The sequence below is a fragment of the Miscanthus floridulus genome, chromosome 8 (assembly GCF_019320115.1).
Source record: "Miscanthus floridulus cultivar M001 chromosome 8, ASM1932011v1, whole genome shotgun sequence".
Classification (NCBI taxonomy): domain Eukaryota; kingdom Viridiplantae; phylum Streptophyta; class Magnoliopsida; order Poales; family Poaceae; genus Miscanthus; species Miscanthus floridulus.
Window position 1 is genome coordinate 9,022,880 of NC_089587.1, and position 21,150 is coordinate 9,044,029.

Genomic DNA, 21,150 nt, shown 5'->3' on the forward strand with positions numbered 1-21,150 from the left:
GTGGGCTATGCATGCTAGAAATGAAAGCTCAATACTAGTTTTGAATAATTACTTTAACCTTCCTTCATCCAAATATGCAAACTTTAAAATGATTTTGAGCTTAAATGGCTTACAAATAAAAAAAATCTACCATAAAAAAACCACATATATCTAGTCCACAAAATGAAATAAGCTACTAATGAAACATGAGAGTATAAAGTTGGTAACCTTTAGAACCGAAGAATCGATGGAGGAATGAAAGAAATCTTGTGATCACCGGTGATGAGGAAGAAGAGAGGCCGGCGATGAAGTAAGAACACTGAGCTCGAAGTGGCTCGGGCTCGGGGAGGAACAAGAGGTATATAGGAGGGGACCTTTAGTCCCGGTTGTAGACAGAAACCGGGACTAAATGCCCCTTTCTAGTCCTGGACGGAACCTCCAGCCGGGAGTAGACTTTTACTCCCAGTTGGAGGTACAAACCAGGAATAAAAGTGAACCTTTAGTCCCGGTTGGAGGTACAAACCGGGACTAAAGGTCTACAGCAGCAAAAGCCTGCCGCAGTAGCCGTTGGGTAGGGACCTTTAGTCCCGATTGGAGCTACAAACCGGGACTAAAGGTCTCTCTAGTCCCGGCCGCGCAAAATACCGGGACTAAAGCCAAATTTCGAGGTGGGATCAAAGGTCATTTCTCTACTAGTGACCTCTTGACCATCTATTCAGACAAGACATCAAGAACTTTACGAAAGATGTAGTAGTTGAAGGCCCTACACCCCAGATGATGATTGGTGCTGCGGTTCATGCTCAGTTAGATGCTCTTGAGTTCAATGACCAAGGAAGTCATTTTCTGAGATATGATGAGCATCATGCTTGGACTCACAAGTCGTGCTTGTGGAACCTCCCCTATTTTGATGACCTTCTACTTCCACATAACATTGATGGAGGAGGTACAGATGGAGGATGAGGCAGGGGTGGAGGAGGAGATAGGGGGTACCTCTTCCTCTACTTCGTCGCATGTGTGGTTGCGAGGTCCCTCGACCCTCCCGAGGCGACCGAAACCTCTTGAGAGACGCCCGCTGATTTGACCCAATGGAGACAAGTAACTTTAGATGTTGTCACTAATTTTTCATTTGATATGTTCAAAATTATAGTAGAAACTAATAATTTATCTTAATCACTTGGGTAGGGGTCGGAGGAAGGTCGGTGGGGGTGATCACGCATGCCATGTGAACGGCATCCTTGGTTTTTTATCAAGAAAAAGTTCCCTGGTCTAGTGCAGTTTGGTGGAACTATCGAGCCGGCCTACATGTGGGCCCACTATGCCACCGTCCCCGACGCCCCTGATTGGGATGGTAGGGTATTCGCCGACAAGGCGCAGCATGTCAAGGCCAAGCTTTGGGTAAGTCTTTCTCGCACTACATTGCTCAATACATCACATTGATTGGACATTCTTGAAATAATAGCTGGATACATTGTGTCTATATGCAGGTTTTGTTTAGATGCGAGGAGGGATACGAGGCCAAGGCGGATGCTGTGGCTGACAAAGCCACCAAGAAACTCATCAAGGACATGCACTACAAGGCGCGCATCCAGGTCATGATCCAATACCACGTGGAAATTCTTAGAGTGAGGCTCCCTAAAAGTGTGGCAAGAACCATGAGGTTGACCCCGGAACAATACCTGAAGGTAAATATAGAACATTAATACTTATTTTTTCTAAGATTAATTAAGCTTAATTTCATCTTCTTATATGTCATATACTTGATGATGTAGGTGCCTCCGTGGTGGTGCGCATACGATCTGTAGTGCTGGGCCCGGATGGTGGACAGGTGGTCCGACCCCACGTGGGAGGAGAATCACAACGCTTGCCAGGAGCAGCGTTTGCTGATGCTGGGTGCACCACACCATCAAGGCAACCTCAACCTCTCAGAATATGCGGCTAGATGGATTCATGAATTCATTTCTTTATTCTAATGCTCAATTCTGCATAATTTCTAATCATATTGCTTTTTTTTGCAGTCGACGGCACATGGTGGCGAGCCTTGCTCCCAGTTCATGGCATATTCTTTGGCCCACAAGGGCAAGGCGACGGCCGACGTCGCCTACAACCCGGAGGACCCACTCTCGGTGTACAGCAACGAGTCCATCCACAACCGCCTCGATGGATACACATCGATGGTAAGGACGGTCCATGGCCCAGAGTACGATCCAAGCGCCCATGACCTTGATAAAGAAGTGGTCATGAGGGCGGGAGGAGGCAAGAAGTATGGCCGGTTCTGGATTGGTGACGGCACAATCGACACGGCCAGTACTCCCACTCTCTCCTAGATTCGAGCACGGGGCACGAGTTCTAGCCCGACGATACGCCCACGGTCGGACTCTACACGGTTCTAGATGAACGCACTCCAGGTTATTTCTGTTTTATTCATCGTTCATTGATTTTTACATACTTTTGCATTGCATTGTAACATTGGGATGAAAGTATTGTAGGCTCAGCTAGAACAAGAAACGAGGCGCCGGGAGGAGCTAGAGGCGAAGATGGAGGCAGAGCGGCAGAGGATGGAGGCAAAGCGACAGAGGATGGAGGTAGAGCGGCTGTAGATGTTTGAATATATGAGGGGTGTTTACGCTGCAATCGGTCAACCTCCACCACCGATGCCAGTCCCTCCTCCTCAACCTGCTCTAAATATTGTTTCAGGCACTATAAGTTACTTCACAACCTTATAATCACCGTTTCTAGTTTATGCAGAATCAATCTTTTCTCCTTTGTGATCTGCGTATGTTTATAGTTTCTAATTTCTAGTTTATTTCTAGTTTGTAGTTAACCTTGTAATCACTGTTTTGTTCTCAATCACTGTAACTTAGCTACTTTTAGTTTCCGTAGAATTAATCACTTTTTTCTAGCTGCTAGTTTGTTTCTAATACTTGTATGTTTCGTTCTCAATCACTGTTAATGATTTATCTCTTCTTCTATGTAGAATCAATCTACGGCATCTAATAAGCCTTATGACCGACATTGGTCACAGTGGTCATAGTTTATTTGCATTCCTGATGAGCCTAGAGAGCGGCTGCGAACTATGTACTTGTGATTCTGAAGTTTATTTGCATTTGTGATTGTGAAGTTCATTTGCATCTGTGATGTGGTCGATATATCTATATGAACTGCCTGTGATGCCTATTGTGAACTATCTATGATGGATGTGATGTTTATTTGAATGTGGTACGTGGTTGTGACCGAACCAAATACACTAGTTATATGTGGCAGCTTTGCCGAGTGTTACACTCAGCAAAAGGGCTATTTGCCGTGTGCCATGAAAAATACACTCGACAAAGCTGACACGTGGCAAAAATCTGTACATTCTAGGGCTAAAATGGCTTCTTTGTCGATTGTCTGCGCTGTGACACTTGATAAAGAGACCAAAATCTAAGTCTGGAATGGCCAGTCTTTGCCGAGTGTCCGAGATGTGACACTCAACAAATATGGTTTATTTGCCGATTGTCTGGGCCAGGACACTCGGCAAACATGCATTATTTGCCGAGTGTCAGGGCTGGGGCACTCGGCAAACAAGGTCATGTTTGCCGAATGCCGAGGCCGTTAGACATTCGGCAAACACACCGTGACTGTTTCCGCGCCGTCACATTACTTTTTTTTTGCCGAGCATCGGTTTTAGCACTCGGCAACGTCTTTGCCGAGTGCTGATAAAAAACACTCGGTAAATAAATTTTTACCATCACTGTGTACGTCGTGTGCTGTTTGCCGAGTGTTATACTCGGTAAATCATTTGCCGAGTGTTTTTTGGCTTTGTCGTGTGCCTATAGCTACTATTTCTGGTAGTGGTGCCAGCATATGAGGTGAGCAAAGATGAAGACGAGGATGACTAGAAGAAGAGGCATCAGTCATCATCTCGACACTGTGCGTCTCGAGCCAGGAAGAAATAAACAATGGTTGGATGAGACACGGGTACGTTTCATTCAGCGACTGGTTGTACTGCATGCCGATCCCTCCTTGTATTAGCGGCGGATCCAGAAAAATTTTCAGGGAGGGCTGAACAAAAGTGCGACAGCAACATAGTCGTCTTCTACTTCTGACTGCTGCTCGATCTTAAGTCTCAGCCCCACCTACACGATAGAACTTTGTCTAAAAATTCAGCTACTTGTGTATGTGATCAAACAAACGATCACTTGTTGCTTTGCCTGCCTTGCCTGATAGGGGGATGTCTTGGGTCATGGGACACCTCGCCCCCTCTAGCAAGGCGAGCAGGGAGGCCGTGGCTAATGTCGACGCCGATTGTAATATTAGTGCCGGTGTGGTAGGCAGCAACGTGGCGAGGCAGAGAAATGTGGTCATGGCTGCCAAAACGCGTTGTAGCAGACGCACAACTAACGTGCCGCGAAGGAAACCTTACCTGGACATGGTCGTCGATGGGGCCGCTATCTAATCTTGTTGCTGCCGGCCCGATCCTATTCGCTTGATCGTATCAGCCATGCTTATCAGCCATGATATAGTGTTTTTCTCTCATAATAAAACAACATCAGCTGGCTTATAAGCCATAGAAACGATCAAGCGAACAGGCCGATGCGGTACTTTCAGTGGGCTATGGCCTTGGTTTCATCAGAGAGGAAGCAGCAGGTTGTTGGTGATGAGTACAAGCAGTAGATGAGAAACACACTACGTTTGGGAGTACAATTGTCCAGCATAACAACTCCGTCATCCTATTTTAACGAAACGGTACTTTCAGTTTACAGTCCAATCTTTCGATGGTATTTTACAAGGACGTAATCTTTTAATGCTACACAACCGATTTTCTCCTTGGCACGATCTTGTGGCAGTGGTATACGGTTAACTGAGGGTGTTTGGTTTGGGCTGCTAAAGTTTAGCTGGCTAATTTTTGTCCCATTTAGTTATATTTTACCCAAACACTATGACTAAATAGGATTAAATGGGTATTTAGCCAACTAGTCACCAAGGAATTGCTAATTGGGACTAAACCTCACATTTTAGTCAGGCTACCTCAACTTTTAGTTACTTTGGAGTCAAATACCCTGACGGACTAAAAAGCCTTTTTAGTCACCCAAACCAAACACCCAATGTCTAAAGTTTAATCCATGCTTTAGCTACTAAAGCTTAGCGAGGGAAAACCAAACAGCCTGAGTCCTGGACCGTTGGATCGCTCGCCAACGCTAACACCAACAGTGTCTCGTTTTCATTGTCCTGCAGCCTTGGATTGATGAGCTCTGTAGCTTCTTTCCGTTGTCGAGCAGCTATTGGCGGAACACTCTTGCAGGATAACGAATGCAACGATCCTTTCTTTTCGTTGTCGACCAGCGATTAGCCGAGGAGCCGGGCGTGGCCCCCTCGCCGCTAGCAGGCGCGCGATGCGCGTTAGGGTTTCTCGATCCACGGGCCCGCCCAGACGCTGCTCTCCATGCTCGCGGCGCGCGCGAGTCGGCTCGAAGTCTCTTCCCTGCTCTCCTAGGGCACACATGCACGTACGCTACATGGCCCACAGACCAGCGGCCCAAGGGAGAAGGTGCTACACCGACCTGCGTCGATGGAAGAAAGGAGAGCGACTGCGTTCAGCTCCCGTTGATGTTGTCACACGGGGATTCGATGCAAGGGGAGTCCCACGGAGATGTGGGAGCCCGCCACGCACGCGAGCGGCGGTGGCGAGGTGGAAGGTCACTTCCTCCCTGCGCTCGTCGGCACTAGGGCGGATCCAGCAATATGGCAAGGTCTGGCGGCCGTGTGCAGATCATGTAATTGTATGTAAGTATGTTTCATTTCATCCCTTGATCAGTAGTTATGAGCACTTCTTATTTCATTGATCAGTTCTGTTAAAGGTGCGGCTGGCGGTGTCTTCATCGTGGTTGAGGACGACGATGCGAAGCAGCGCGATATGTGGGAGGGATGGGGAGTGGCACTGGTGGGGCGACGGGCGAGGGGGCAATGCCGGTGAGGTTACGGACGGAGCATATGCCAAGCGGGCAAGATCTGAATGGATTGGAATCAATAGAGCTGCCAAAAAAACATGGGTGTAGGGAGCGGTGAGCCGGTGATACAGCTCCGAAGTCAGGTTGCTTGGCGCTCATCGAAAAAAAATTAGGCCGGGCCTAGGAGCCTGAACCGGAGGGGTGGGGCTGACTACGGGGACGATGGGTACCGAATATTGTTTAGTACGTAGATACTATATAGTAATAATGCTATATATATTACAATACAATTATTGTAGTATATATGTAAAATAAGTATAACCACATACTCTATGTATACTTTCATATATTGCATACATACTATCCCAAATGGTCTAGTATAATCATTATATTGTGTGTACATACACTTTATTGGCTCATATACACCCTAAATATTGAGATACACACATGGGAGTAGCTACACCCTAGGAGTACGTACAAAGGATTATACATACTACATACATATACATATACATATACATATACATATACATATACATATACATATACATATACATATACATATACATATACATATACATATACATATACATATACATATACATATACATATACATATACACACATATCTATATATTATATAATTCTTTGGTATTTGAGTAAAAGAAGTTTGAGAAACAACACCCATATGGATCTATATTATTCTTTCTTCAAGGACATGATGATGGTGGTGAACTTGGTCTTCTCCTTTTCAAGGTGCTCAGCAACAAGAGACCTGAACTCGGTAAACCATGTGTCAATTATGGTTTCTCCGAAATGGCGAACAATTAAAGACTTTAGTGCGGGTCTGATCAACTTAGCAATATTCATGCTACTACGGGCAGTATCCTCAACATCATCACCTTCTGAATCATCGAAAGGATCCCAATTCATCTCAAATTGTTTGATTAGATCCATGTTGAATAAATGGCTTTGCATGACTAGTTCTTTCACTTCTCCAACTGACGGCCCGTAGACTGGTAGATTGAAAGATTCTAGCTTTTCCTTGTCCACGAGGCCCTGTTATGATCACAATTCTTTTAACTTCATGACTTCCTCCACAAAGTGAAAATGAGTAAAAATACAACAATGCAATAATTTACATAAATTAACAACTACCTTCAAAACAAGAGACTGTAACGCTCTTGCAACCAATGCAAAAAGTTGATTGAGATCACCATTGTATACATCCTCATTCTTCCTCCCAAGAAATATAAGGACCATTTGCCCTCCATGCACAAGTTCTTCATGGCGCAGCTTCAGGAAGAGGGAGAAGTCCTTATGGAACTGCTTTTGGAATTGTTTCACCACAAAAGGTGTCGTGGTCTTTGTAATGTAAATGTTGTCTTCATTTAGATAAGTTTTTCTCCACGCCTCTAGGCCCTCAGGTTCCTACATAGATATCATTTCAGAACATTATGATAGACATGTTAAGAGAACAGCAAGAAGATGGATACATCATGGAAGATATGTAATAACTAAGGGGTTGCTACAATACTCCCAAGTAGCTTTGAACTGTTGATTTAAATGTTGATTACTACGTATTACCTCCTAGGAGGTAATAGAATAAATATATATATTTATGTATTTTTATTTTTGGAAGTAGGCATATGTGATATGTGATAGAAAACGATCGACCACACATAGATAATTAGATCTATTAATAGATGTAAGGTCTCATACGTGATTGTCTGAACATGTAATTTTTAGTGGACTGAACGTGACATTATTTTCGAATTCACTTTTGCATGGTAAGACAAAAGGTATGCCTGGTATGCTCCGAATAAACAAAATATACAATGTCTTCTCATGATTGAGCTACTTTCAAAAATCATTCTTCTGGAGAAAAAGACCTCTGGTAAAGTCGTGCACTTGTAATATAATTTTATCTTAATAAAAGAAAAGTAAGAATTTTCATAAATCATTCTATAGCTGTTTTCAGTTTCTAGTTAACTTGTTTGGCCTCAAAAATGTTTCTCAAAAGTCCAAAAAACCATCCAAGTTCATGGTTTGGGAAGTACTTTGTCATATCATTTTTTAGCATACATGCTCGAGTAAAACTCAATTTTTCTTAACAAAACACATGCTGAAAATTAGGCTCTATTTTGGAATTAATAGACACGTGTCATAAAATTTGGTCTTTGTTTCCAATGTTTTAAATTTATTTTCAGAATAAAACCTAATTTTGAGGCCATTTATTAAGGAAACTTGGATTTCACTTGACCACATATGACAAAATACTTGTTTTTGAACCATGCATACATGGTTTTTTCTTCTTCTTTTTTTTGGGGGGGGGGGGGGGGTTGGGTCTTAAATAGCTTAAGTGAAAACTCAAATATAGAATTATAGGCAGAATTTCAGTTTTAAATCGGTAATCTGTAAATCTCAACCTATAACAAAACTAAAGATTATCAAGTACAATAGGTATGTCTGGTGTTTCTGCTTGCCTTCCATGCGAGAGAGAGATAGGTAAGGAAGTAAATCGCAGGCTTAAGTTAGATAGTTTTCTTTTTTTTCTTGTATTGTAATTATTTTAATTATATAATTATTACATCTACCAAAAAAATCAAGGTTTGTGATTTATTTGAGCTCTTAACATCTCATAATAAGTAACTAGAGTACCGTAGCAAAACCCTTTCTTAACATTGATAAATAACCAATTTAATCAGTGATCCAAATACCTGGGAGCGCCAATGAAGACCGTATGAAGAGTGGAATAGGTGGACACTTTCACGGGGAAAAAGCCTGTTGTAATAGGATTCTGGTGACCCTTGAATATAGTACAAAGGTGGTAGATGTGCCCTTTCACCCATTATATTTGGCCTTTTGAACTTCTCAATTAACCGAAATAGTTCGTTAAAGTCGTTGCCAGGAAGGTCATTCAAGAAGAATTGAAGTTCCACATAATCATCTCCACTAGATTTACACAGCTCAACAATGGTGCTTATAACACTAGAGATGAAGAGCAATGTGTTTGGTCCTGCAGCGCATCCTAGGTCGCCAATGATCATAGTTTTGGAGTGAAGAGTTGTGTACACTTCTTTTATGGCATTCTCAACCACTGGCCTGGTCTCATGAAAATATATTTCCTAATAAAATCCACAAAGAAGAAGAAATCATTAGGTGATATATGGGTCTCCCATCCTGCCATCGTAAGAAGTACAATGAAACCAAATTGATATTTGCAGTAAGTTATTGGATAAGGTCAATGGATGGTATTTAACTGGCATCTAGAATCACACAAGATTAATATGATAGATTTGACAATTATCAAAGGGATAGCAGCAATCGGAAACAAAACATGGACTTAACTAATGTTCTATATGCTTTAAGAAAAGAAGACTAATTTTATATACGTTTCAAATCCATAGAAGACAATATATGATGTTGCATTGGTTAAAACTAACAATACCAACATATCATTGCTTACAAACTTGGTGCATATGCAACATGAGAAATGCATGTTACATAAAATATAGTTGTATCTTAGGAAAAGGGATAGAATAATCACTGGACGCCTAGAATTCTTGGAGTAGCTCCATTCTCCTTCCCCTTCCCCTTCAGCCATATGAAAATCATATCTTATATTCATTTCTATTTCTATGAGGGGCTTGGGATTATACTAACTTGCTTCACTAGCAGTATCAAATTAGTTGTCCCAATACCATCTCTGCGAGGTACAATTTATAGTGCTCTAGGTAGTAGGGGACCTGTACATAATGAGGCCGTTTCGTCAAATGATCTTAGCCTCTCATCAAAGATAAGCATTGCAGAAAAAAAAAATACAAAAGTAGATACGCTTTCCCATCAAAACACAGTGAAGTGTAGGAAAAACCAAAACTGCACACCGCCGGCCGGCCAGACGAGTCCCCGGTGGTCTCGTGCTGCGATGTGACCGCTTGTAGGTAGTCGGTGGTGCCGACGCGCACATCACTCCAGATAGGCTCTGTTGGTGCGGCTTATGGACACTTGTAAGGACGGTTTGGTCAGCTGCCTCTATTAAAATATGGCTATAAATTATTAAATTGTAGAGGTGGTTGGTGTTATCAGCCGCCCCTACAAATCAATTTGTAGGGGTTATTGTAGTACCAGCCGCCCCTATAATACGTGTTTGTAGGGGTGGTTCAGTATAGAACCGCCCCTCCAGTATATTTTTTCTTTAAAAAAAATTCAAATTTACAATTCAAATTCGACCTAAGCGCGCGCGCGCACACACACACATATATACTGAACCGCCCCTATAAACATGTATTATAGGGGCGGCTGGGCGGCTGATAACACCAGCCGCCTCTACAATTCAGCAATTTATAGCCATGTTTTGATAAAGGCGGCTGACCAAACCGTCCTTACAAGTGTGCATAAGCCGCCCCAACAGAGCCTATCTGGAGTGATGTGCGCGTCGGCACCACCAACTACCTTAAAAAAAAATTCAAATTTACAATTCAAATTCGACCTAAACACACACACACACACACACACACACACATATATATATATATATATATATATATATATATATATATATATATATATATATATATATATATATGCATATATAATTCAAATCTGACCACAAACACAAGAGTATTATATAAACTACAATTACAAATCCATTTCATAAGAATATATATAATCCATCATTAAATAGACATAATTCATAAGTCTAATTTATTCCACTTCTCCCTCCCCTCTCTCTGGCACACGGTGCACTGGGTGAACGGGGCGACAGTGGCACAGCAGCTCTCTCTCCTCTCTATCTCGCGGCGGCGCTCCTCTCCGGCGACGATCTCGCATGTTCTCACGCTAGGGTGGATAGGCAGGGCTGCTAGGAGGCTCTACGGCTTCGTGCGCTCATGGCGAGTTCACCGGTGGGCCAAGGGTGGCACCTTGGTGGCTATGGCGCTCGGCGTAAGTGTCACGGTGGACGGCGGCGGCGCGGGTCGACGGCAGTGACCTAGAGGCGTGGCGGAGTCCACACCGCGGCGAGGTGCGTGGCGGAGCTCCCACAAGGTAAGACCAATGTCAAATTCTATACACATTGTTATCAACGACTTAGAGCTAGCCTTTTAGTCTCATGAAGGTGTTGGTACTGATGATTTCTACCTAAGTCAGAATCTCGATCATGGTAGGTGCCTTTGACGTGTACAATTTGGTCCAATATGAAGTTGCAAAGGTCGCCGACGAGCTCTAAGAGTTAGTCATCCTTGTATGTGTCTCTTTTCATTTCTTTCTCTTCTTTCCACTACAAGAGAACAAGTTTCGGTTTAGTATTTCATACCATGTGCGAAGTTTTTATACTATGGGTGAAGAGGTTCAAACTTACCCTTAAGGGGTCTCTCATGTAGGCACCGGTGTTACTCATCATAGAACATATATAATATCCACAATGTACACTCCCAGGCTTCTGCTTGGGGCATGGTGTGTTTTGCATATGGAAATGTTAAATAATGCTTTTGACAGTCATGTAATGGAGTACTAAAGTAAGTTACACTTACCGCACATAGTGTTTTTATAGCCAGCCTTTCCTTCCTTACTGGATCATGCCTTCCGTAATGTTGATTGACATAGAACCTGAATGCCCTGTTCGAATTATTTTAGTAAATGCATCTTGTTAGTATCTAAAAGTGAATGTTACAAGTATGTATACAAACATATAATCTAATGAGGATTGTCGATATGTATACGTCTTGAGAATCAATATGAAGTCTTTGTATGTCACCGGGTCCCTTTCTATTGAATCAAAGACCCATGCCATGCTCCTCCCGACATTGACGCCTATACAAATCCAGTGGTTGTTGCATGGATTTAATCATAAAACTAGATAAGCTCTTTTGCATTGAATAAAATATATCAAACAAAGCTTTAAGTATAGAGTTGAATTTACTCGAAGTTGTATGGTAGCCATATAGTAGAGTGTTGTTGGAGATTTTTAAAAGCTAGGGCAATGTATGCCGAAACCTTAAGGGACTCTTGCCTTAGTTTCTTTGCATGGATGTCATCTTTCTCCCGAAAGGTCTTTCCAGCAGCTAGCTCTTTGGCATCCAATTTCCATGGTCTAGGGTAATTAAAATTAGTTTGTGCTATAGCTTGACGGTCTATATACCCAGCTTTCACACTTGGCATTTATTTTACAATGTGTACTTGCATTCTACAAATCACGGCGTGGGTTAGTTACAACAAAATCCAAAGATTACATTCATATCATATCGGGAGGGCAAGGACTTACAGACACCACATGTGAATTAGATTCATTTCCATTGCTCCGAGGTGAAAGCATGTTTGCATGTCATTGAAGTCAAAGATAATTTTCCTGGCTGGGCTTCCAAATGTGCCGGTGGGGAAGCATGCTTGTACTAGGTCTATGCTCGTTAGGAGAACACACAAGTACCAATCATAGAACCTTCTCATTCCAAGTGGTAGGCGCTGGATGTTCCTGTTTGGTAGGAAGGGCTTGCCTCTTTCATATGTTTTCGGGCAATCCTTTGACCATTTGATGGCATCAATATTTGGATACTGCTTTGCTATTTGGTGGACTTTGCTAGTGACGGCCTCCTCAGAAGCCTGTGTTGGGACTTTTTTAACTTGGTTCTTAGGCTTGAACTGGTCATGGGCATACCACTTGTGCACCAACGAGATGTCTTTCATCGGAACATAAATTGGTCTTATGGTGATTGGATGCTTCTTTCGAAGTTCCCATTTTAGGCACGTCCTCATCTACTTGTGCATCACCTCCTTTAGGAGGCACTCGTTGTTCATATATCGGCTACGCTTGTTGAGAAGACTATGGCATCTCATCATGCACTTGCTCGGTACGAGATGGAGAAGGTTGTAGCTTATCAGGCACATGCTCGCTAGGAGGCAGGGAAGAATGTGGCATCTCAGGAATGTGGTGGTCATGAGACGGTGAAAATATCTCCCTGTCCTCAACAACTCGCTCCAAATTTGAGAGACAGGGAGGCGGCGAAGAAGTAGTCAATATAATGTCCCATTTGTACCAGAGGATGAACTGCCCAATTACGTCTCCGAGTAACACCAGCCCCTCAGAAGTTGCGTAGTCTATCCTCCACTGCATGAACTCAGGCTTCACGGTATGCACCTCGACCCTAGTGTAGTCCAGCGGTATCTTATTATTATGGTGTAAGCCACCGGAAGGATGTGCCACACCCGTTGCCACCTCCATCACAATGTTCTGCAGGCCGCTGAGAAATACCAAGGTGCAACTAGTTGGTTCCCGTATGCAATCGACGGGGGTTGTGGCTGTAGTGGAACCTTGGCTATTAGGAACTTTCGGAGGGCTACCAACTAATGCCAGTTCTCCCGATGGCGTCATTAATGTCCGTGGCTCCATAGACAGTCCTTGCTCCTCCAGCGCCTTCGCAACTAGAGCCTTCACTTGGAGCTCAACATTAGCCACCCCATCTATGCCATGTTTCTTGTACATGTGCCTGTTCTCTTTGAATCCGTGCTTCCAAGTCATCCTTTTCCCTAGCCCCCTAGTGCGGCCTGTGTGCTCGTTGTTTCCCAAGCCAAGGCTAAGCTCGTCCCTCTCTCTGGAAGGATTGAATGAGCCCTTCTCCTTGTCTTCAGCATATTTCAGTATCCTTGATACTGTCTCTTGAGTCTCTGGCTTATCAAACTTAAGATTACCACTGTATGATTCTGTACTCCTCGCATATATCTAATTCCTTGAGCGTACCTTCAAATTCTTCACATCGATATTCCCAGAAGCTATGGCCTCTTCGTCCATCTTCCTAAATTGTTCTTCCTTGGGATAGTAGCCTCCGAGGCCTAGATGATGGTAGTGTTTGTTCCTCTTCGCCGGCTCGGTGTTACAAGCACTGAGCTTCAATGCCTCCGGTGAAGTCTTCTGAGCCACAAGCTCCTCCCATTGACTAGGAGTTATGTTGCCGAATTCGTTGAAGGGAGTTAACCCCTTTTGGATATACTTCTTGTTGAGCTCTGACCTCCAATGTCGGAATGACTCTCCCATGATCTTGAAAGCATTTTTTACCAGTTCATGCTTACCCTCTGGAAATCTAAAATTGAGCTTCAGCTGCTTATCCCATAGTTCATCCTTTTTCTTCTCTGGTACCTCTTTTTAGTTAGGGATTGCTGGGTTCAATTTATCTCTTACTAGGGCCTTTTTCGCATTACGGAATTGTCCTATAAATTCCTTTGGCTCAAGGATCTCCCCTGCCAGCCTGACCTCCGTTATCACATAGCATGCCTTATCTGGATATTGGTTTGCTTTTCTATCCCCTCGTTTCCTCTTTGGCTTGGTAGTCATATTCGTGGTTGTGTCTTGAGGTTGTGGATCAGAGGCCTCAATGTCCATCTCTATTGTTGTTGCCTCTTCTCCTTTCCTCTATTCCGTCTTGTCCGTCGAGATGTCACGGACGTCGACGTCGTCTTTTCTGAGTTTCAGGATGGACCTGTATATAAGACAGGTCAAAGTGTTAGCAGAGGTAACACACCCAAAGCTTTAGCAAAATTTACAAGCTAAGGCTTTATCCCTACCTCCTCGTTCGGGTCAAAATCCTTGTCCAAATCTTCCTCCGTTGGCCTCCTTTTGACTTCACATGGGAAAGGATCCTTGGGACTTACATATCCCTCTTCTGAATCCTCATCATCATTATCCTCTTCTTCTTCGCCTTCAGCAGCCTCTCCTGCTCTTCTTTCTGCTCCCCCTTCCTCCTCGTCACACTGCTCCTGAGTAAGCATCACTTCTAGATCCTTTTCTAACTCGTTATTGAACTGCTCCTGAGTAAGCTGGTCCTCTAGTGCTTGCTCCTCATAGGTTGGCTGCTCATCATGCTCAGGGCATCGGGCTGCACTGTCTGATGTCCGCAACATTATTTCGTGCTTTGTTCTATAGATACAAGAAAGTGTGCTTTAAGTACGCGAGAAGGTATAAGAAATCAAAAAGGTCTATAAACCAAAGTAGTCCTATAAAACAACAATATATCAAAAAACGAGTAGTAGCAGTAGTAGAGGCCTCAGAAACATGTCAATCATCATTTGATCATAAACTTAGAGCATCAAGGCATCATAACAGAGAAGAGAGGAGAAGGTAATGTAGGGGCGGTTGATAATGATGCCAGGTTCCTCACAAGTTCTTGATCATCAGCTCATATTCCATATAATGTATGGACTTGGATAATTTCATCATCGGCAAAACAAAGGAGGGGAGAGGAGAGGGGAGATTTGGCAAAAAAAAGCAACAGCTGCTTAGCAAACATAGAGTAGCAGCTAATGGCAAAAATAGCCAAAAAATAGAGGAGATGGGAGCTTTTGACGAGCGTCATCCTCACCTGATGAAAAGACATGTAGAACAATTTCAGATACATAGAGAAACGCAACTTCATAAAGCTTATTACCAAGAAGCTTGCAACATTCAAATGCAATCGAGGAATTGAGATAGCAGGCTCTGTTTGACAAGAATAAGATACCAAAGTACAAGCCTGTTGCATTGCTTTTAACCGAGCAGGAATTGAAATTCATTCAAAATTTCACAGGTTGATAGTGACAAACAGAACACTGGCTGCTCCTAACAAATACACATTACAAAGATCTGACCAACAAGCCTACATGTTCTTCTATTGCAGACCAAGAAATGCGGTATTTTATATTCTCCTTGAATTCATCAAGGAGGCCACCGTTCACAGAATACAATAAATAACATTTATGGGAATCAGAAACTGTACGAATAAGCATTACTGAACAACCAGGAATCCAGGATAATACAAACGAATTAACTAGAAATTACATGCAAAATGATATAGAAAACAGAATCACGCTTGCTGGAACAGTACAAAACATACTAGAAATTACATGCAAAATGATATAGAAAACAGAATTACGCATGCTGGAACAGTACAAAACATACAAACGAATTTAGTTAGATCTTAGTTTTCTTTAAAGTAAAATTAAGTTACCTAGTCTACAGAACATTTTGTTATCGTAAGCATTATGGCACAATTGCATACCTTCTATCTTCTAGTAGATTCTGAATCTGAAATTAAACAGATAAAAATACAGTTTAGTGCGTATTAAATTCACTGACTACCACAAATAAAGTACAGTAAGCAAGATAATATCAACTTGGCATACATTAGGTAGTAAGCACAACTTTGTTCCAGGTAGTAACTTGGCAGCTAACTTCTAGATGTCAAACTGTAAACCTTCATAAATTCCAGATGTCAAACTGCAAACCTTCCTAAATTCCTAAAATAGAAAGCAAAAAATTGGACTCCAGACTACATAGACAAACACATAGAATGTTCTACAAAATCTTAGGAACCTTCACCTAATTATAAAATCATTGCTCCTTACTGCATATGTTCCACAAATTCTGAATAAAGGGTACTGAACACAGATTTAACAGATTTAATTTTCTTTGTGTTGCATATACTACTGAACACAGTTTAATTTTCAACAAATACTAAGTGCTGACACCAAGGCCCATCTGTTATTCTAAATAGCATCACACTATGTAGAGTTGCAGACTGGTGCTGAATGATAGAGCTAACTGACATTCAGGCAATGGGAAAAATCATAGCAAGAATCATAAATTATTTAATCATTGATTTTCTCTGCGCCGATTCTTTAATCACAGCAAGAAGCACAGTAAGCATCATCCTCACCTAAAACGATGCCCCCCCACCCCGCCCCGCCCAAAAAAACAAGAAACGATGCAATAGTGGCCGGCCTACCACAATTAGTTTGTAGTAAGAAACAACTCACCTACATTAATTACAGTCATCAGTTTTGCCACAAAGTGAATTTAAATTGGACTGCGCAATAGAGCTATAGAAGACGTACTGTGCCACAACACAGCCATCCACTAACTAAATAATTGGGCTAATAAAGTTGGGTCAAGTTAAGAAACCGGGTGAAGCACCTATAAGAGTCTTCTGTAGCAACAGCTAGTTTGTCACCACTAGTCTGATGATCTACTCCTCACCTAAATTACCCTTTCCATATCATGAGAATCCTAGTAGCTGGGGTTCCTAGCCCATGATCTACTGCTCTATACAGCTAGGATACATCCTTAATCCCACCCTTTGTGCAAAGAACATATATTTGGTTTACACCTTATAGTCTATCGAATGAATACAATTGTATTATCCAACATTGTGTAAATGTAGTCGGCACATGAATGCGAGGAATGAACTTGCTATATGGCAGATCAAAATCAAGGTTCAGGTTCATATTCAATCATGCATGCAAGAGGCACTATGAAATAATAATGTAATTAGTATTTTTTTTAGAAAAAACAAACAGTTCTGCCTCTGAGACTGCACACACAACCAATTCTTTCAAAGTTTTCAGCTTATTGATCGTTAATCAATAAATGAAAGGAAAGAGTACACAAGAGGAAGCAAAAACTCAATGGTAAAGTCTATTATTGCTTCTTCAACCATTATTTACACAAGCAAAGACATTAGAGTAATTAGTATGATGTTTCTAGATAATTTTATGAATAACTAATATAATATAAATGTATATTAGAGTTGAGCATTACTCAAGTTGGTGATTCAAGTAATAGAAGACATGCCTTACCACTCATATAAAGGTATTGCGAGTCAATGTTTGTATGATGCTACTCATGGTCAGGCTAAGCTACATTAGGACCCTTCTGTTTTGACATTTCAGCAGTTGTGTACTCTCATCTTACATATTCATGGTCAATTCAAGACAGAATTTGTGCCATACCACATCACAAATTTAATCTTTTGGATTATGATTCTTTTCCAACTGTATATGTTTTTGGTGGACTAGTGCAGTTCAGTCAATAGGCTAAAACAACAGCAATATATAGAACTAAGATGAACAAGCTTCTTTTGGTGTTTTCTTCTTTCTTTTGTGTTCTTTGGTCTTCGTCCTCTTTGGTAAGCCCAACGCTTACCATTGTAGGGGTAGCTTATAATATTTCTCTACTTCCTCTTAATAAATAAAAGGCGAATTTTAGACACAAGTATATCAGTATATGCAACTGCATGCATGCTACTTTACATACAGTTCTATTGGTCATCATATGTTGCTGGTTTGCAGATATGCATGTGAAACAAGCAGCATCTTATATACTACCATGGACAAAAACAATAAGACAATGTAAATTTATAAAGTGATTAAGAGTACATTCATAAAAAAATTAATGAAGTGTAAGAGTGCATGTAATGGTTTCATTGTCTGCAAATACCGTGTACTCCACTAGCTAACACGGAGAGCAAATTATTGTAAATCTTGGTTACATGCTAGAATTATCTCAATTTAATAAGACATAGTGGTTATTGAAAATAAAACCAACCAAGCTGTATATTCTACAAATCGGCACCTCATTTTACCGAAAGAGGTAGCCTCATATGACAGTACTTGAAAGCAGGCAATCCATTCTGTGTACTCAACGACAGATGCTAACAAATGGGCTTCTCTCATGAAATGGTCTTTCTACGCTCAAATAACTTAATTTCTAGACATGTTTTGGGTAAAACGAGTGAACTTTTAAATGAAATGTTGCAACATATCAACATCCAAAGCTCCAACATAACTTCGTCCATCAAAATTCAGTAAACACTTTCCTCAAAAAAAATTCAGTAAACACATGCAACCACTATAACAAGCTACAATCTACTAATTTATATTGAACCACAGAACTTTATATATCCTCAGAGATAGCATTAGAGCTCATGCCAGTTTGCTAGTAGAAAGAAAAGGGTCTGTAACAATTCAGAAAACACATGAAACAACGGTAACAAGCTTATGACTATCATTACTATACCTTTTTAACCAAGAGGTTAACGGACAAATGTTGATATCTCTGAGATTTGGGATTTCTAAACCCCCAAACTCTTTGGCCATAGAAACAGTTCCCAGTTGGCCAAATGGTATTTATGTGCATCCTCCATGTCATTCCATAAACAGTTACCCATTTGTGTGTTAAGAACTTTAATGGCCCACTTAGGAAACTTAATAAAGGAAAGAAGATAGACTGGTGTACTAGCTAAAAAAGGCTTAATTAATAAAGCTCAAGCAGCAAAGGATAGAAGCTTCCCCCTCCACCCTGCTATTCTCTTCAAAATCTTATCCACCAAAGGTTGTATATCCTCTCTATTGAGTTTTGAAAAGTGTAGAGGGACTCCTAAATACTTAATATAGGGAAGTTACCCAATGGGCAACTAAAGATGTGAGAAGCAGTATGAGCCACATCAGCATCTAAGTTCATGGGGATCAACTTACTTTTATGGAAATTGACTCTCATCCCTGAAATCTGTTCAAACCACATAATAACATGTTTTAGACTAACTAAATGATTAGTTTAAGCACTGGAGAATAGTATAGTGTCGTCTGCATACTACAATGAAACTATTCCTCCCATTCTAAAATTTTGAAGCACACCTTTAATCAACCCAGCACTATCAGCCTTGTCCAACATTCTAGTAAAGGCATCACCTACTAAATTAAACAAGAGAGGAGAGATATGATCTCCTTGTCTAAGCCCTTTCCTAGGCTTAAAATAGGAGCTGTCTTCTCCATTGACCATCGCACCAATAGACCCACTAATGACTAGTTGTTTAATCCAAGCAATCCAAGTACTAGAAAAACTCCTAGAATCTAATACTTCAAACAAAAAATCCCAACTTACCTTATCATAGGCTTTTTTATAGTCCAATTTCAAAATAACACCCTCATCCTTCTCCTTGTGTAAACTATGAACTATCTCATGAGCAACAACTATGCTTTCTAAAATATATCTTCCCTTTATAAAGGCACTCTGATTAGTAGTCACTAATCTTTGTGCTATCCTACTAAGCCTAAGTGTGAGAATTTTGGAGATCTTAAAACAGCAATTGATAAGACTTATCGATCTTAAAAAAATCAGTAAATACATGCAACCACTGTAACAAGCTACAATCTTGTCACACCCAGTTTTAAGAATAAAAGAGGATGTATAAAGTCTTATGTGCACCCCAAGAATGGTCGCACACATAAGTGGACAAATTGTGAATTGTACCAACACAATGTTTATTACATAGCGAATAAATATTCAACACATAGTCTCAAACATAGATATAATAGCTACTAAAATAACTCTCTTGCGGAAGCTCCAACAGGGACGTCAACTGGTGAACACCAAGCCTAATACTCATCACGATAATCTTCAATCCAATCTTGATCTGTTACCCATCCGGGATTTTTCCAACATAAAAGATAAAGCAAGGCATAAGTACATGTCGTACTTAACAAGTTAACTAAGGGTTCATGAGGCTCAAATAGCTAACACTGGTTTACTGCGGTTAGAATTTAAATCATCATCAAGTTTAGCATTTATTAACATCAAGGTAGCAATAATCCCAAAACACATGATCAATGAACATGAATAATCAATATCTTAAACCATTAACATAAATGATCATCTTAACAAGTAAAGTCATTATCCCTTAATGTAAGTGTTCCAAGGTCGCTCGTATCTGTGAGCACGGCAAGTATACCAGTTTGTTAACTCTGCGCAGAGGTGTACACTTTCACTGTGAGTCATGGTTTCCAAATGTATGGGTTTGCAAGGTCCAAAACATCAGAAATCATATAAAGCCACCCAAGAGCTCGTCTAACCGGCCAGGGCCGCAGGGTCATTAGATATAGGAACCCCCTTCCAAAAATAAAGTAAAAGGCCGCTTCCAAAGCTAGGCTCAGCAGGACAGAGGCTGTCCTATACCCAACTCGCAGACCTCTAACCAGCTAGAAAAGGGTTTCTCAAATAACTAGAGCCAGAGCCATATAGTCCTCACAGCTGTACGTTAATCCCAGATAATCAGTTACAAGATAAGTCCTTCTATTGCTAAACGTCATCTTGCTTATGTTTATAGCATATTCATTAATCAAGTTTCAAGATCATGTTTTGTTGCACTAGCAATAGAACTACCCAATGCAAACCTCCCAAGGTGACAAGGTAATTGAGTATTCAAACCCTAGGAATTCCTACCATAGGTAGCAAGGAAGACACATGCATATGTATTTTAGTGAGCATCATGAATAGGACAACAAGGAGGGTCCTTAGCTATACTTGCCTTGATCAAAGTTCTCCTGAAAGTCTTGCTGGTCTTGCTGATCGTAGAGGTTCTCTTGATCACCAACGTAAACCTCACCGTCTGAACTCGATCAACATCACCAAGCAGCAACATACAATCATCTGAGCAATCATACA

General features: G+C 41.3%; 1 protein-coding gene across 1 annotated transcript; it reads right to left on the reverse strand.

The window, feature by feature from the left end:
* Positions 1-6,266: 6,266 nt before the first annotated feature.
* Positions 6,267-9,611, reverse strand: LOC136471062 (benzoate O-methyltransferase-like). The gene is made up of 4 exons (XM_066468800.1): positions 9,457-9,611; positions 8,627-9,034; positions 7,065-7,337; positions 6,267-6,965 (listed from the first exon to the last, which is right to left on the reverse strand). The coding sequence occupies exons 1-4, from the start codon at positions 9,535-9,537 to the stop codon at positions 6,606-6,608; spliced, it is 1,122 nt and encodes a 373-aa protein (XP_066324897.1). The 5' UTR covers positions 9,538-9,611; the 3' UTR covers positions 6,267-6,605.
* Positions 9,612-21,150: the final 11,539 nt, after the last annotated feature.